At 39.0% G+C, this 18154-nt stretch overlaps 3 protein-coding genes across 3 annotated transcripts; all 3 read right to left on the bottom strand.

Moving 5' to 3' along the window:
* Positions 1-232: 232 nt before the first annotated feature.
* Positions 233-3124, bottom strand: LOC148735294 (polycystin-1-like protein 2). The gene is made up of 3 exons (XM_088752922.1): positions 3099-3124; positions 2555-2855; positions 233-1492 (listed from the first exon to the last, which is right to left on the bottom strand). Exons 1-3 carry the CDS (start codon positions 3122-3124, stop codon positions 233-235), a joined length of 1587 nt encoding a protein of 528 aa, XP_088609048.1.
* Positions 2907-5172, bottom strand: LOC148735293 (uncharacterized). The gene is made up of 3 exons (XM_088755059.1): positions 4994-5172; positions 4489-4722; positions 2907-4046 (listed from the first exon to the last, which is right to left on the bottom strand). The coding sequence occupies exons 1-3, from the start codon at positions 5150-5152 to the stop codon at positions 3399-3401; spliced, it is 1041 nt and encodes a 346-aa protein (XP_088611185.1). The 5' UTR covers positions 5153-5172; the 3' UTR covers positions 2907-3398.
* A 3203-nt stretch (positions 5173-8375) lies between these two features.
* LOC148735292 (uncharacterized) lies at positions 8376-16847 on the bottom strand. The gene is made up of 8 exons (XM_088752921.1): positions 16754-16847; positions 13040-13216; positions 12619-12699; positions 11321-11409; positions 10905-11109; positions 10280-10378; positions 9596-9640; positions 8376-8965 (listed from the first exon to the last, which is right to left on the bottom strand). The coding sequence occupies exons 1-8, from the start codon at positions 16845-16847 to the stop codon at positions 8787-8789; spliced, it is 969 nt and encodes a 322-aa protein (XP_088609047.1). The 3' UTR covers positions 8376-8786.
* Between the last annotated feature and the right edge of the window lie 1307 nt (positions 16848-18154).

Genomic DNA, 18154 nt, shown 5'->3' with positions numbered 1-18154 from the left:
TTCCAATACTATATCATAGTAAAATTATTGCTTAACATATTAACTTCTTCTAAACTGATTAAGGTATCTTTCATCCCTGCCAACAGAATCTTTACTGATCTCCCTACTTAACAACCAATAACAAGGATAAACGATGCCGAGCGTTATATCTAATTGCAGTAGATAGTTTGCCGGTAGCTTTTGGTTATAAATTTCTTAAGGGATGCATGAATTGTTGTTATTTTCAATCAACTCATTTTCTTAGTTCCTCAAAACTTTCCGTGTGGTCCGCCAAAGATTTGAAGAGCAGATATCTTGAAAAGTCCCTGTTTCCGTACGTAAGGACACCAACAACTACAAGAAAGAAAATGTAAAAGAGAGTCTGTCTTTTCATCAAGCGACGTCTAGCCATTGCCACACTCTTTCTCCTCGATGCCGACAATTCACCTAACTTTGTGGATGCTGAGCTTCGATTATGATCTGCAGTTTTCCCAGAGGACTGTTGACTGCAAGATACCTTTCTAACTCTGCACTTTGAAAACATTGACGCCAGCCCAGCGAGCAGAAAGCATTTAAGGGGCTGCAAAAAAAGGAGACAGAAAGCATTTAAGGGGCTGCAAAAAAAGGAGACAGAAACTGACGAAATCCACTCTTGGCCTTTTTCGCTTCCCCATATGAGACTGTAGGAAACAGTCAAACCCGCCGACATGGTAGTCACTAGGCAAAGTAAGCCCCACGTCAAGTAAAGCAAGCATCGCCAAAATCGATTCTGAGGACTTGCTGAAGCCTTCCTAAACAATGTTATGATTATGTGAATCGGCAGGGTGAGAAGGATACTCTGAATGCTCGTGATAGCTTGTCGCGCTGAGAATCGTAGCGGTCCTAGGTTAATTGTTTGAGAAGGCTGGTTACCCCAGGAATAGAACATAGCATTCGCAGCCATTGTACAGAAGAGCAAACAGAGGCATGATGATATCCTCTGAACTCTAGAGAAGCAACTCCCAGGGGTCTTGGTTATGATCGACATCCAGAGATGCCCATCGGAGAACATTTCACGCAAGTCTCTATCTGTTATGCTGGCCTGAGCGTTGGAAGGACTCCGGATACATTCATTTGATAGAGATTCATCCTCCAAGCTTAACCAAGTGTCAAATGAGAATTTCCAACTTTTGTCGGTCCCCGTATGAACAATCTTAATGTAATCCAAAAACCAAGAGGGATTATTACCAGAGTTATCATGGCTGACGTGAAGTTTGTAGATATCACCAAGGTCTTTGTCTAAAATGGCAGCGAACCTGTGCTCAGTTCCTCTTGCAAACTTCGGCTGGAACCCGGCATCGAAGTCTTGTTGGATGGTGAGGGTACTGCTCCTGCCTTCGACTCCAAAGAGTATGAAGGACACGCTAGCGGTTGTACCGGATCCTAACCAGACACCAGTCCTAACGATCAACTCGTAACGACAATTAGCTGACTCCGATGCTCGATAGAACACTGGGGGCTCTGAATCTTGCACCTTAAAATAGAAGTTTAAAGTAAATTTGGTTGTCGTAGTGATTCTCGGGATTTGGGGTGTGGTGATTTTTCTTAGTGCTGGGCCATCCGTTACCATGTAGGAATACAATCCTTATCTCAGAGAGGTTGTCACGAAAAATCAAACATTCACCGGCAACAGTCAATGAATCGAATTGGCTTTTATTCTAGTATTAGGTAAGCCTATAGGTAAAACGAACCAAGACATATGTAGATTGTTGAAAAATTCTTTTGTTTTAGAAAAAATTGATGAAACTCAATTCACGCATAATTAGCTTCATTCGAAGGTCGAATTTAGCCCATTTTTAGGAAGAGCGATATTTCCATAAATTTAAAGCCCTCGTATGCATGGCAGCACAACAAACCCAGAAAAGTAACTCTACAAACTGTAAGTTTATCATTTCAACTTCTCATATTTCAAATATAAAACGTTTATTTCACTTAGCGGCATATAAAAGTAATTTTTTGAAGCTACCCTACTTTTCACAAGACACCTAAGTAAATCGATAGAAAACTCTGTATTTTATTTGAAATTTAAATAGTGATTCCGCCTTTTCGTGGAAACATTGGGGAGGCAAAAGTCTGTGGAATAAGTAAGTTTTTCACTGCTTTTACAAGTAGGAACGAGGCCTCCAAAAGTGGGCTAAATTCGACCTTCAAATGAAGCTAATTATGCGTGAATTGAGTATTATCAATTCTCTCGAAAACAAAAGAATTTTTCAACAAACTTCATATGTCTTGGTTTGTTTTACCTATAGAACTACGTAATACTAGAATATGAGCCAATTCGATTTTATTTACTGTTGCCGGTGATTAGTGAATTTGTCTGATTTTTAGTGGCATCTCTTAAGAGCAATTGCTTAAAAAATAAAAAGTAGCACATGCTTCAAACTTGTTTTGGCGACTTATGTCTCACTACATCGTGTTTAGAGAAACATATTAGATAATTTTCCAATAAATCCTAAAGAGAATAATCGTAAAAATAGCTGCATAAAGCAACATCTTGCCAAGTTCTTTAATTGTCAAAATCGTCATTTCAATTAACCTTGGCTTTATCTTTTCGGTCTTCCCTTCTTGCGAAAACGATCGCAACCAGGTGGAGAAGAAAAGTTGCAAACAGGATCACAAGGACGAGGAACTTTCCGCTGTCATCTGGTGAACGAAGCGCTCTTAAAGTTTTGAAAAAACTAACGTGATTTGGAGGCACCAGGTAGGCTCCGCCAAACGTCGTCAAGTGGTTGCAGGCACATTTCAAACCCGAATTGCCGATGTCCTCCGCAACCTTTGAACGAAAGCTATAGTCAGTGTGGTTGTAAAGGCAAATTTTACGACAGATGTGTTCCTTTCTGAATCAAAAATGCAAATACAAAGACAGTGAATTACACCAAAATAAACTTTCTCCACGCTGTGTTGTTTGGTAATGAGACCTCTCGCGAATCGCTAGCCAGTAGTGTGGCTACGTATGAAATAAAACTTGGTTCGAGGCGCCACAAAAAAGACGGAGGGTAAGCATTGCTTTGATTTCATCATTTCATGTTCACAGTGACAGTTACAATCGCTGCAAAAACTTGTTCAAGCAATTTTGTTACTTGCATAGCTTCACTTTTCCAAACATTACTTACTGACGTGAAAAAAACAAAAGAAAACAAAAAACATACCCTTCCACACCCTTTCCTAAATTAAAATATCATCAAATATGGTTTCTTACAAATAACATCGATAAAGAGAAATAAGCAAGTAAGAGTAGGAAATATCATTATAGATTGAAAATAAAGGTACATTTAGCTTAGTTTTTCACGTGATCGCAGGTAGGTCGACAGTAATAGAATCTATAGAGCGATAAACGCATTTATTATCGATCATTTTTCAAAGCGATTTATTGCTAATTCTTATTTCCTCACCCTGCATCCTGTAGTTTTCCAAGCAGATGTTTCTGTTTCCCAGAAAAGGCAAGCTGACTCACTCACTTGGACACGGATATATTTTACTTCATTCACTGCACGTGGTTTTTTTATTGTCATACAGGTAGCCTTGCCTCGTTCCAGTCTGGACGACTGAGTCATTTTCCTCGTCTTTCTCTCTTTGACAATAAAAATAGCATCAACGCGGTACCTTCCGGGATTGATCGCCATAAACGATACAGCAACATTACCGTGGCAGTGTATTCGGCCTCTTTTGATCCACTTGTCCCTAACGTTTTCACATTCTGAATAATTCTGAGTTGTGGCTGAAATCAATTTCACTTTTGAGATGACCAAGTCGCTGCTTTGAGGCAAAAAGGAGACATTAACGAAGGACTGCCCGTGCTGAACGGTGATGTTGTGATTTATTATCATTTTACGGTGATAGGTGGACCCTTTTGATATATTGTGAGTAGCTTTCTCGGCAAGGGGTAATATGACGGTGATTTCACGTGAGGGATCAGTCATGTTTATAATGTCTCCTTTATCGTCTCTCACTTCTAACCCTGCAACATGTGACGTCACCCTCTCACTAGTTTGGTCCCAGGTGAAAGGGTTGAATGGAGTAGTCCACATCTACGAGAGAAAGGCGCAAAAGATAAATGAATGAGCTCCACCAAGCCTCCTTCTCTATTAATACTGCCATGGGATGAGGCTTCAAGCTTCCTAAGTCTTCTCACTCTCCCGAAGAAAAACAGTAGATTGAAAGTTAAGGGGCAAGGTGATAATGGAGTGATAATGCATATGGTTATACCGTGGTTTTGTTTTGTGCCTATTAACTTGGATACTGTTCTTTGTCGCCTAATCGCTTAAGTGCATAACTTATCTTGCCAGAGCCGGGTAAATAATGATAAATCAATATAATTAGCATTAGATAAGCAAATTCTGGGTTTCAGTTCTTCAAATCTTTGGCTTTGCGGGTTCGCACGACTTTGGAAATGAAGTCAGTTACTGGGTTTTATTCCTTTCCCTTCTTAACGTAACAAATCCAACGTATTAAAGTGACCTTATCTCCTACCTCCAGGAACGAGATGATTTTTCCATTTGGTTTTAGATCAGGTATTGTGAATCTGCTTCGATTTGCAACAATTGTGAAGTTATTCACTTCACCTCCACGAAGAGACACAACTGTTATGCTCAAATATTTTGACTGTATTGTATAATTTCCCGGCATGGCATTTGTTAATGACAGGCGTAGTACTTGAATAATCTTATCCTTCAGGGAAAGAAGGGTCTTTGTGGCGTTTAAATTCTGAGGATGTAAGAGAAATTGTAACTAATTCTTAACCATAATACCATATGAGGTATCAAGACCTCACAGTGTTGAAATTTATATTTGTTAGAAATAAGCGACTGATAAACTTGACTAGCATGCAATGTGGATGAGTTGTATTGTTCATTACAGAAAACTGTCGACTCTCTTACTGTCTTGAAATCTCTAAAAACCTAGGCATCTAAAATTTGTTTATTCACTTAATCATGTGTTTATACCATTTTTTAAAGGAACTTAATATCAAACAAACCTTGTTCGATTCCGTTCTGTTGTAGTTTGAAAAATGTGACTTTTTTGATCCAATTTTAAGTGCTTTTCCAAGGTTGAAGAGAATGTTCTCTACTAAAGCTGCGAAGCTTGAATTGAGCCTTGATTCAGATCTTCTGATATCATCACTGACCTTCTCCATAATGTTATTCAAAATATTTGTAGTTCTTAACTGAAAAAGAAATGCGAGAAATACATTACCGGCGAAGACTTATAACTTGCACTTATGGTGGGATATAATTCTTCAAGTCAGGCTAAATAAATATATTGAATATCACACTTAGCTCTGAGCTTATTGCTCCAGATCAAACACGGAAAAATCATCAGGTGGCTTTTGATAACAAACATACATACATACAGATGTTGATTGACCACTCCCCATGGGGGCTTTTCAGGGCCAATTCCCACCCAGCAACCACCCCAGGGGAGGACATCCATCAGACAGTAATCTCGTGCATGAGAAATTAACGTCTCCTAGCCTACCCCTAACCCTGTAGGAGCTGGGACCTCCGTTTATTCGTCCCTATCCGAGAAGACTAGAGTATCTAACCATTTCTTGTCCATAATGTTCGCTTAATAAAAGATATTCTATAAACAAGGCTAAAAGATTAGGAAAAAAATTATTAAAAAATGTTTAAACTAGACGTTTTCGGCTGTTTACCATCTTCGTTTTATAATAATAATAATATAATATAGATCGATTTCTATAGCGCATTTCCATGTAAATGCTCTAATGCGCTTTACAACACTGTGCGGGGGACTTTTCCAGACTGCCGGAGGCAGTTTACAATTAATAAAGAAGAAATTTTACAGAAAAAGAAGAAACTTTACAGAATATTTAATCCAAAAACGTTTGGATTAAATATTCTCTAATACTTCTTTTCCTAATCCTTTAGCCTTCTGTATAGAATAATCATTTCTTGATATAGAAAGGTAGCATATTCTTCTCACTTGTTTTAAGACTTTGAGAGTTAGTCCGGCCGGGGCTCGAACCCTCGACCTCCCGCACATCAGTCCAGCGCTCTATCCATTGAGCTAACTGGGAATAACATCTATGCTTATATTGAGATTGTATAGTAATTCAGCAAATGAGCTTTAAGACTCTCTAACACAAATTTTTGAAAACGAATTATCTCAAATTTCAAATTAGACGAAAGGTCATCTCACAGGTTTTACTAGCCAATGTGGATTGCAAACGTCAGTTTTAAGATGAACTTATTTTATTATTTGGAAGGGAAATGTATGGTTGACGACGTGTTTTCTCTATTGACAGTGACTTACTATTTTAATTTTGATAATTCATTGTACCATCTAAACAAACGAGTTAAAAGCTTAAATTAACAAAGATATTGCTAGAAAGTAAAATTACTTACGATATACAAAGCCTAGGAAAACTCACCAATGTAGAAGTAGAGAGATCTTCCATTGCACCCAACAGAGTGCCAAGAAGTAAAGAAACCCTGAGGACATCGTGGGCAGTTTCCATCGTCATGTCTGACGTCAAGTTAAGCACAATCTCCTCCAGCTGTACAATCAAGACAAATAGAGTATATGTCGCAGTGATTCTTTATTTTCTAAATTACACCGTGGGACAATTTGGAGTTTTTAATACACTAAAATCCAGCAAGAACCACTTTACTCAGGAATGTGTGACTATGAAATGTGATCATTTAGAGAGAGAAACACATTTTGGTTCACTCTCTTAGGTGGGCTCGGACTTCTTCCAAGCTAGGATACCACTGGTAAGTAAAAACCAATTCTAAAAAAAAAAGAACGTATCAATCGGTCCGATGTTGGAGTTTGTCTTTTCTGGGAATATTAGCTGTACAAGTCAGAAATTTAAGCTGAAACTAACATACTAACCTTAGGACATCTCTGAACGCTTCCATTGATTGAAAGTAAACTTTCTAGCACCAACCATGTTCCAAGAGTTTTATTTCCCTTTCCAATGTATTCATATATTTTCTCAATCCAGTCTTCGCAAGTTGACGTTGTGGATTTAACCTGAACAGCGTAAACATTTCAAATATATTCAATAGTTCAAAAAATTTCTTCAGCTGATATATGGAACGGAGTTTATTCTAATTTAAAAAAAACCTAAACCCTTTCAAAGCTGTTCGATGAGGAGGCGGCGTGGCCGAGTGGTTAGGGTGCTGGACTTGTTATCCGGTGTCCTGGGTTCAAGTCCTCCACCCTGCCACTCACTGGATTTATTCTCGGTTGCCCCGAGTTCAAATCCTCGACTGCACTCTGTAAATAACCCACTGGTCTCCCTCCTACCGGTGGGGATTTTTAAGCACTTAGTTAGTCTACATTATGGCTGAAAAGCCCATAATAAGGAGCTTTAATTTACGAATTTATTATTATTATTATTATTTATTTGTTTTGATTATTAGACAGGTTCAAATTTATGTCAGCCCAGGTATCTATAATTTCGTTTCTTCGTGGTGATCTTGAAAGGCATATCGCTCAAGTTGCAAAAAAAGACCCACCAACCTTTACGTTCAAACTAAACTCTCTTCTGGCTCCTCTGACATTGATAATCACAGCCTCTATCGTAGAAATACCGCTGACTAACACCGTATGATAGCTACGGTCACTTCCTTCGTATAGTACCACGCGTAGGCCATTTGGAAGAGTGTAGCCAAACTGGTATTTTAAATCATAATGAGGATTTCCACCAGTGCAAGTGATTTTGAAGCTCGTGTTAAGACTTTGGCCTTCATTCGGTTTAATTTTACACGACTCTGATTATGACAATAGAAAGGGAAATACAAAACATGAATGCTTGTTGCAGTCTCTTCTCGCTGACTCAATAGCTTAATAACTTAATATCTCAATAGCTCAATAGCATACTTTAATAGCTCAAAAGGAAAAAAGGTAAAGAACTATAGGACCTCAAGTAGAAGTTCTGTATTTTTGACTCTTCTATCATCAAATATACGTATTTGTTATTTACCATACGGGAGGTCCGTATCGGGCAAAAACTGTGTCCGACGTCTTGGATACCGCTCGAGGCCTACGGCCGATGCTAGAGATGTTCCTTAAAGTGACTCAACACAAAACGGATACCGCTTGCTGAAAACGGGCCGAATGGGAGAATACTGCCCGCTCTCGGAACCAATCAGATCGCAAGATTTTTTAGATTGTTACCCGCTCGCGAAATCAGTCATTTTTTTATATAACATCCCGAGTCTCAGTTCACGTTATAACTATATATTACTACCGATGTCTTTTATAATCATGTTGTTGTGGAAATGGAGCTTAGACATTCAAATTGATCAGCTGTGCCATTAACTACGCACGGCTAGCGGGTGAGCAAAGAGCATATCTAAACATCTCTCAGCCCAAAGAACATCAGAGTATTAAAATGAAAACATGCATTTAATAAAGTATAAGGTTAAAGTTATCCTCCAATCAGCAGAATGATTGCTCAGAGTTTAAAATGATTACTTTTAAATGCGTACCAGTTTGGTTTGTTGAAGACATTGTGCTAGCCTTAGCTGAGGCATAATATAATTTAATGATAATAACTTTTATTTATATAGCGCTCATATCCTGAACTCTTGGCGCTTTACAACACTGTGCGGAGGACTTTACCAGACTGCTAAGCAGTTTACAATCAAATAAAGGCGAATCTAACAGATGCCCCCCTCCCCCCCAATTCCCAGTAAACAGGCCAGACCACATTACAGTAATCTCGTGAGTGGGTTCTTTAACGTCCCCTGCCTAACCAAATTAACTAATCGATAGATGCAGGAGACGGGACCTCCAGTTTATTCGTCCTTATCCGAGAAGACTAGAATGTTTAACCATTTCTCGATGTTATAGAAAGGTAGCACATTCTCCTCAGTTATCTTAAGACCCTGAGTGTTGGTCCGGCCGGGGCTTGAACCCTCGACCTCCCGCACAACAGTCCGGCGCTCAACCAATTGAGCTAACCGGGAGGCGGCATCTGTAATGAAAGATATTGCTAAACGTTTGGTATTCGATGCAGATTTTTCATAACGCAAAGCAAAAACATTTCATACAATGGGGTTATTGAGTCAAGCATCAAGTGCTTTTTCGAGCTATTTTTTTCTAAAAACCTCTACCTCCACCTACCGTAAGACGTATCGTGAACCGATGAAATAACGCAAATGATAAGTACCAGTACAAGCATAAATGAAATAAGATTGGCAATCTCATCCATTTTAAGTAGGGTGGCCTATCTTTTCCTACTGAAGGTCTCGAAACAGAGATTGGTGCGAACAATTTAAGATATGTTTAAAAAATTATGTTGGACAAGTTTTTTTCTGAGGAATTACCCCTATGGCTTAAGTCTGTACTCGAGCCTATTGCGCCCCCCCCCCCTCCCCCCATCATCCTCAGCCTGGAGCTTATCCCGGTTTCCCTGTAGCATGAAGCGACTAACAGTGTCAATACTCCTCCCATGGATGAGATGCTAGTCCATCGCTAGGCCACTGCGTCTCCCAAAATTATCTTGAAAGGAAGTATTTATTTGTAGTAAAAAAAAGAAAAATGGGGGGTGAAGGCAGGGTTTTTAGCCCGCCAGAGTTTAAAATGATTACTTTTAAATGCGTACCAGTTTGGTTTGTTGGTGACGTTGTGCTGGAATTAGCTGAGGCATCTGTAATGAAAGATATTGCTAAACGTTTGGTATTCGAGGCAGATTTCTCATAAGGCAAAGCAAAAACATTTCATGCAATGGGGTTATTGAGTAAGTTAGTCATCATCCATAAGTGCCAAAGGCATAGGCGAGGAAATCGAAGATGATGAAGTGATCGTGGAACAAACATTAAAACCGCTGAGCTAAGTAAGTAGATAGAAGAAAATCCCAACCTTTCTTAACAAATCTTAAAATAAACTGATGACTGACCTTTTCATTACGTAAAAGAAAGTTAGAACAAGGATTTAAAACTCTCGACTAGCCTACGAGCAGACTTTCGTTATTAGCACTACAGCTCGAGCGTTCGTTCGCCCGAATAAAAAAAAAAGCTTTGAGAAAAGCGAGCGGGCGAGAGGCCTAAAAGCGATCTGCCCTTGATAATAAGGACCTCAGCGCCCGTTGGCAAGATGAAGCGAATCCTGTCTTCTGATTGGCCATGCCAGATCCCATGCAGGCCTTTCACTGGGCAGCCTTACTCAATGCCTTAGACTTGATCACAAGCGGAGACACGTTCATGCCTGGGTAATTTTCTAAGATTAATAAGTTTTGTTGAGCACACTTCTTACTTGGCACACAGACGCTGCTTATACACAAACAAACCTGTTGTTTTATTTGAAGAAGCAATGATGGGGTTGTAGTTGGGTCTTGGTGGCCATTTGTAAAGTTTTGTATTATTATATGCTCCCGCAGTCTCATTTGCTGTAAGAAAAGAGAAACTACACATTATGTTGCTTTTTCAAGCTGTTAAAGCAGATAGTTTGTGCACAAATGTTCAATCTACAGATCCTTTCGATGTTTACCGTCTTGTGGTTAAACTTTTAATCTTTTGGATTTATCCCTTGTGGTTACTTTATTTGACTACATCGGATTTGTATCGAGTACCATTTTCGGCATTCGTGATAAGAGGAAGCGCGACATCTTTGGATCATGACCTACGTCATTTAATGATGTTACACCATCTGTTTTATACAGACTTGCACAGGTATGAAACATGGAAAAGGGGGTTATACCTATTTGAGTATTGAAACAGGGAATATTCTTTCAGAAATGTATTTCTTTAATCCGTCTTAAAATGCGCATTTTTTACACAAACGTTCTTTTTTATCCGGCAACTTCGGGTTAAGAAATTAACTGTTACATAGTCAACAAGTGTAGCTTAACTTTACCAACTTCGATACTATCTCAGATATTTTAAAATAGGTTCTTTACGTGTTTCTTTGGTTACCTTCCAAGAGAAAATAGCCATCCTCCGCTGGTGTTTCACCGCAACGGTAGCTTTCACCATGTTTCAACGATAAAGCCCCAGCAGCAATCTCTCCTTCAGGTGCTATTATCTGAATGACTCCTCCTGCTCCGCCACCAAAAAAGTAGTGAAGATTTTGTCCGCTCCCTCCATCCACAATTAGTTTTCCGTTTTGATGTATAATTACCTTTGATTAATCATAGCAGAGTTTTTGTTGAGTTTCAACACTAATTACAATAAATTTAAAATGGGTAGAATTCGAATTGCTATTGAAATCACATTTACCTTAGGTATCTAATAATTAATATTTCATACAAAACTGAACTCTATCATCAATTTATACATCTGAGGTCCTTTGAAAGTAACCACACCTGATTATATTAATTCAGGTTACTGACCTTAGATGCCTTAAGGCGAATAAGTCCTCCTGAGCCCCCAGAACACTCTCCTGTGATGTCATTTTGGGCTTCAGCTATAATAGGGGCACCTAGAATTGAATCAATGTCACTTTCGGTTAACACCGCTTAAACAATGAATAACCATTAATTTCCGTATCAAGGAAGAGGAATCGTGGCTTCCGATCGATGCCTTTGAACTGTTGTGTTCCTCAGTGTACCTTCGAGGGTTATCGGAATGGAAGAGGAGACAAAGTTTCATTCTTTAACTTTCCAAAGGACCCAAACTCCTCTGCATTTTAGCCAGAATTTTAGTTCTTGCGCTTTTAAATTAGCTGGAGCTCTCCCACTTAGTGATGAACCAGGTATATCTGCTTCTGAAAGCTTTAGATTGTTTGAAACCGAGCTCATTTTGTGTTAACCAAGGTAAAAGCCTCCGAAAGAAGAAAAACACAGTGGCCCGACGGACCTCGCTTTCGTGCAAACTTGTTACTAGGCTTCTTAAGCAAATTATCATTATCATTATGCATAGCATGTATTAGTTTCCGTTACTAGGAAGATGAATCGTTTCCTAACTCTTGAACTTCAACATACATATAGAAAGAAAGTCTACAGCCTGAACATTTTTAACGTCAAAATAAGATTTTTGTAAATATCGAGTTTGACATTTGTTGAGCACGATGCTACCATGAATTTTAAGTGCACTGAGTACTATGCAGCCGTGATCATTTGGGCTTCGTGTAAAACGCTTTTCTTCCAACGATTACACTTTTCCCATGAGGGCTGCACTGTTTATGAAATAATGAAATAATAATGAAAAAGGAATATGATGAGTGTCCATCTCATTGCACTGATTAAATTCACGAAGACGAAACTTCGGTAAAGTAAACTTTTCTCCAACATTTAACTTTGACGGGACAGTTTAAAGGGCAAACGAATAATGTATTTACGGATGGTGCTGTTGTGGATTGGATGGTTGGCCTGATCAAAATTTTACGAGATTTTGCTGTCGATGTCGAGTCAGCTACTTAATAAAGAAAATTACGTCGTCTAGTTCTTTCCAAATAACCGAGCACTTTGTCTGGGTATCAGTGGATAAATTCTTTACAAAAAGAATAACTTTACCACGTAGGTGTCAAGTTAATCACATCGATTGAGTCGCGGATAACAAATTCAACTTATCTTGATGACACTTTTGGACATGGTCTTACTATTGTCAGAACGTAACAATTTTTGTAAAAATTGAATTAAGTTAACACGATCGGCCATGGATCGATCAAAGGACTTTGCTCGACCTTTACCTATGATTATCGCTCCATTCTCAGCCACAAGTTCCATAGCTCCTCCACCAGAAACGCTTCCTGGATTTTCCACGCATGAACCTGAATAAAAAAAAAGAAGAAATTAATCCACCGTCAGATAAAAACAATGCAGCGCTTTTTGGCCGGGATGTATCAGGCAAGCATCTTCGGCTTCTTAACAGTACTGAAACTTTTCTTTGGTTTGATTCAGTTCAGTGATCGAGATACTCGCTTCTGTTTCCGAGCTTGTCGCATGGAAATCTATGTGACAAGCCGAGTCAATATCTCGACTATTATGTAATAGATACAAGAAATAGTGATATCTGCGGCAATTTATAGGCTACATGGACGTGCTGTCGTTATTTAAGTATTTTTCTCTATTTGAACAATTGCCTTCAAATGAAAACAATAATTATCTCACCTCCACTTCCTCCTAACAGAGAGGCTGTGTTGTTTTTGTCATACGGTTTAGGCAAACTAAAGTAGTAGTTGCTACTCCCTGTTCTTCCTCCGTTTCCTCCATGACTTGCGCCTGGTATACATTTCCTATGCAGTGGGACTTTCGTGTTAGTTATTTTAAGTCCCCCAGGTCCAAGTCCTAGCAATTAGTAAACTACCAATTAAAACTTCATTTGAAAAGAAGTAAATCATCATCACTCGCAAAATGTGAACATAAATAACTCCTAATGTGGGAGAATAGGCAAAAGATCACGCCTATTCTTAGACCCTCCTATGGTTATCACGAGATTTCCCAGTTTGAAAAAGCAACCAGGAAAACTTGTAGACACATAAAAAGGTAAAGGGAAATATATCCGTTCATACGTGAATGATGAAAATAGTTATGACAATAGCAATTATTATAAACTTTATACACCCATGAAAAAAACACACAACTATATACCAGGTGATAAACCAGTGGCCCTCGTAAATAATGAATTGTTCAAACCTTAAAACTACCAATTTTAAAAATATAAAAAAAAATATCATAAACAAACAGCTAAAATATGTAAGAGTGCAACTATTAACAAAAATAAATTTAAAGCTATAAATATATTGACAAAGAATTGAATTAAAAGATAAAATGGTCTGAGTGCCTACAACCGTTTATTCAAACATTGACTTCTTAGTGTTGGGGGGGTTTTACCACTCGCATGGCGAATTAACAAGAGCTACCAAGACTCTATAATTCTCTTCTTTATTCTCTACTCTTCAATTGTTGCTACTACCTTCTACTACCGCAGCTATTTCTCTTTTCATTTTTTTAGCAAGGAGTGCCCGCGTATTTAATGCAAAAATCACAGACATGTTTGGGTTAGCTAACCGTGGGTGTTTCCATAGTGCATTCGTTGTTTTACAAGGGGGGAAATCGGGTGGCTCACTCCGAAGCACTTGGCGAGCACCAAAGAACCAATTAAACGCCAATGATTGAGCTGCGCACGAGAATCACGCGCACAAACAGGATCTTCAGTTTGGGTAAAACTCAAGGTCAGTTTTACCAACCCAAACATGTCCACCTATGAAACTAATTATTCTCGACCATAACAAGCGATTAAAATGTCTAGCACGACAAGAAGGAAATCCGCGAACTGAGCCAAGTTTAAGCAGACACTTAAAAGAATAAGTGATCAAAACTATAAATTTATCAAAATAACACGAAGGCGTAAAAAGGCGAGACTCAATAAAACAAGAGGTAAACTCCTAGAAATACTCGAAATAGCAATCCTTTAAAATACTCTACGACATGAGAGCTAGCTGTTGGGAACACATCTTTCAGCGCGCGAGGTTTTTTTCATTCTCCTTTGTACTCTTCGCCATTTTCCTTCTTCTGATTGCCGAAAAAAGGAAACTTTTCTTTGATTGTGTAAAACATAACTTTCGAATTCCTTATATATGGTTCGTCTTTTTGCCCGCTGTTAAAAGATGTTGGTCCAGTAGTCGATACTTCTTTCGCGCTTTTCTATCCGCTGCCCGTGAATTCAGGGAAGAGGGAGGGGAAGGAAAACCTTCCCCTCCCTCTCTCCCGTTGCCCATTTTTCCACTTAACGCCTACTCCCTCGGCAAATATTTCCTCGCCCCAGTCCTCCACAGTTACCAAATCTAAGATGGCGGCCTAATACGAAAATGTGCACTCGTGCGCCCAAAATACGCCGGCACTGCAGGCTATAAGCGAACGGTCGAGTTAATTAAGTGCAACTGTGCCCAAAAATGGAACATTTTCAAAATATGGTGGCAACAGCCAAAAAAATCGATTCTACTCATATTCTCGAGTTACGTTGGCCTAATAGTGAAACAAACCACTGCATACTTCGATTGGCTGAATATAGATTTATTTTCGAGAAAATCGATAACAACTGAATTCCGCCAAAATGTGGCTTTTGAGGCTCAAAACTTCAGACGCTTCTCGAAGCGTTGCGTTACAATATGAAAAAACCTGGATTGATAAAAAGTACCAAATCTTGAAAAATAACATCAAAACATATGTTGATTGCAATTTGAGCAATTCTTGACCATTTATTTACACAATCTAATTGTATTTATCCGACCTACTTCCGACTAGATTAAAAATAGGTTAAGAGTAGCCCGTGATTTAACTATGTGCCATACAAAATAATTGTCCGAGGGCTGCTAGGGATTAATTCAACGCCTACTCTTAGACCTTCCTGTGGTTGTCACGAAATTTCCCGGTTCACGAAACTCCCCGCGTGCATCCATAACTCGATAGACGCGTGCTATGCATGAAACAATTCTTAAATGCTTTATGGTACTTGGATGGATGAAGCCTATTTTAGGACAAAAAAAGGGAAAGATTTGCAAAGGGAATAGCCCATCATGCATCACTGCAGATGTGCAACAGAGATAAGTGTAGTCTTTAAATATTTGTTTACTTAAAAGAAGTTTTATAAGGGTTAAACCTGGAAAACCACGATTTTCGCTGAAGTGCTTGTACTAGTCAACGTTCAACAGCTTTATATTCGTACTGTTTCTTCCCCAGAGGCTACTGTGCCTTATTAAGTTACTCGTGCCGGTAGTAAGACTACGACCCAGGTAGCACACGTTCACATTATTCACACTCATCTTTTCCCGACAGTGGTCCAAAAAAAAAAAAAACTCACGCCTGGAAATGAAACCATTTCTGCGTATCTCTTGAACTCAAGAAACGCTTCGAGTAATCATTGCACCAGCTGATACAGCAGGCTCGAGTGCGAGTCGGTATACCTACATCAGTCAAATACGGTACTTGCATTTTGGAAACAGTGGCTTTGAAAAATTCACTCAACTAGTTAGTTATTTAGAATTCTTTACCAAGAAAGTAGCCAAGTAAGCAGTGATCTATCCCCATCAAATATGGTCGGGTCCAAAGCCATCAATGCATTATATGGCGAAATGTCATAGAGCCTAGCTGATGCGTAATGACAAATTTAACATAAGCCTGTTGTCTGGTCAGACCAGAATGTTGACGCCCGTTGGAAAAAGACTGACATCTAGATTTAACAAGTAAACAGACCCATGTTTTTCCTATCTCCTTAATATTTCCTTCCAAGATGATAAATTTAAGAAGTGAATGATTACTTCTTATTGAACTCCAAAGCCAATCAATGCTTTATATGGCGATATATTACTGAGCATGGTTTCATATATCAAAAGGAACTCGGCGCCTTGAACCTAGAGCCTCTCGTCTACCCCAAACCAAGCTTTGCAGTAGGCGTGGGACAAATTGTCATTGTATGTATGTTAACAGGAGGAGAGAATATGGTTGTTTGGCTAAGAATTAGGTCAACGTCATCTTTTGGCCCGGAAAATCGAGACAAGTGGAATGGCTCTCAATCCACCTTAAACAAGCAAGAGGAGGTATAACTACTGTTTCCCGTTTTCTGGATCGTTTGTCGAGGTCACAGTACACTCTTATTGTAGTTTTGAACGAGCAGCAAATATTCTTGTAAGAAGAACGACACGCACTGCTTTTACAAAGTTCACATCTTTTCTCTGCATGCAGTTCGTTTTATGCCAGTTTCAAGGTGATTTCTGTAATTAATCAAACAATCTATAGCGATTAAAATAGTAAGGAAGAGAAAACAATTACGATTCAATCTTTCAGCGTCTCAAAAAATACTTATAAGTCATTTTAAATCCTGACCTCTACTCAAGGCAATTGTCATCTCGACCGGTTCCTTCTCACACAAAGATGCCGAAAGAATCAGATGACGATACAATGCGACAAGTGGTTTCATGCTAAGTGTATCAGTATGAAGAGAACGGAATATGATGAACTTTGCTAACCTTCTCTGGCTTGGGAATGCATAACTTGTTTATCACCTGGCTTTGATACACCGGTCCGCAAGTCACATGAAACAATTAACACAGGAGTAAAAGAAGGAAAGCCCAGTGGAAGGATAAATAAAGATCTTCATGCAAATCTTAAGAAGAGAGGAATGAAATTTTCTCATGTAAATATTGCAACTTTGCCGGGACACTGTGCCGACGCCGAAGTACTAATGGATAAAGCAGCATTGGATGTGTTTGCGGTTACAGAATCGCGTCTGGATTGTACATTGCTCGAAAGTAAGATATGTCCTTCGGGTTATACTTGCTACAGAAAAGATAGAAATCGAAATGGTGGTGGTTGCGCCGTTTTTTTAAGGAGCAAATGGCCAAGCAAGCGGAGAAGTGACTTGGAATCTGACTGTTTAGAAATGGTATGCGTAGAAATATGTCCAGAAAAAGCTAAGAACACGATATTTGCAGTGATGTATAAACCACCGAGTATGAATCAAGAGAAATTTATCTTTGGCCTGGAACAAAAGTTTCTTGCTAAATTGGACGACGAAATGGTAAAGGATTTGATCATTATGGGAGATTTCAACGCGGATGTTATTGCCCTGAAACCATGCAAATATACCAGAAAATTAATGCAAACCACTCGTCTCCGTGGTCTGAGTCAACTCGTCAAAGAGCCCACACGCATGACGGAATTCACAAGGACGGCAATTGATCTTGTGTTTGTTAATAACACTCACCGTATTGTCTCGCATGGAGTCCAGGAATTCGGAGCAAGTGATCATTCTGTTACTTTCGTAGTAAAGAAAGCCGGAGTTTGCAAAGCTCACGTGGAAATCCGCGACGTAAGATCTTTTAAACACTACAATAAAACCATTTTCGGAAAGACATTGCTAGCGTTCCCTGGAGTGTTATAGAGTCTTTTGACGATATTAATGATGATGTAGTCGCCTGGAATAATCTGTTTGTTGATGTTGGAAACCAGCATGCTCCTTTAAAGAGAATTAGAACAAAACATGCGTCTAAACCTTGGATCACTAATGATCTTAAAGAACTGATGGCTGAAAGAGACTATGCATTAAGAGTTGCGAAGAGATATGGCAGTCAGGAACAGGGGAATGAGTATCGTAGATTGAAAAACTTTACGAACAGAAAGATAAAATCAGCGGAGGCATTGCACTACAAAAATCTTATTGAGTCAGCTGAGAATCCTAAGGACATGTGGCGCTCGCTTAACTCCGTGATTGGTTCCAATAACCAG

The sequence above is a fragment of the Stylophora pistillata genome, chromosome 3, assembly GCF_964205215.1.
Source record: "Stylophora pistillata chromosome 3, jaStyPist1.2, whole genome shotgun sequence".
Lineage (NCBI taxonomy): Eukaryota > Metazoa > Cnidaria > Anthozoa > Scleractinia > Pocilloporidae > Stylophora > Stylophora pistillata.
This window is presented reverse-complemented; position numbering and strand designations above follow the sequence as displayed.

Coding starts and splice junctions, on each gene's coding strand:
- LOC148735293 (XM_088755059.1), bottom strand. CDS start 5,152: ATGGAGAAGGTCAGTGATGATATCAGAAGATCTGAATCAAGGCTCAAT. Junction 4,723..4,993: donor ACAGAACGGAATCGAACAAG/GTTTGTTTGATA, acceptor TTACATCCTCAG/AATTTAAACGCCACAAAGAC. Junction 4,047..4,488: donor AAATCATCTCGTTCCTGGAG/GTAGGAGATAAG, acceptor TTTCTCTCGTAG/ATGTGGACTACTCCATTCAA.
- LOC148735294 (XM_088752922.1), bottom strand. CDS start 3,124: ATGTTTGGAAAAGTGAAGCTATGCAA. Junction 2,856..3,098: donor GGAAAAGTGAAGCTATGCAA/GTAACAAAATTG, acceptor TTTTTGATTCAG/AAAGGAACACATCTGTCGTA. Junction 1,493..2,554: donor ACCGAAAAGATAAAGCCAAG/GTTAATTGAAAT, acceptor TTCTATTTTAAG/GTGCAAGATTCAGAGCCCCC.
- LOC148735292 (XM_088752921.1), bottom strand. CDS start 16,847: ATGAAACCACTTGTCGCATTGTATCGTCATCTGATTCTTTCGGCATCT. Junction 12,700..13,039: donor TCTGTTAGGAGGAAGTGGAG/GTGAGATAATTA, acceptor TTTTTTATTCAG/GTTCATGCGTGGAAAATCCA. Junction 10,379..10,904: donor TGGCTATTTTCTCTTGGAAG/GTAACCAAAGAA, acceptor CTTTTCTTACAG/CAAATGAGACTGCGGGAGCA.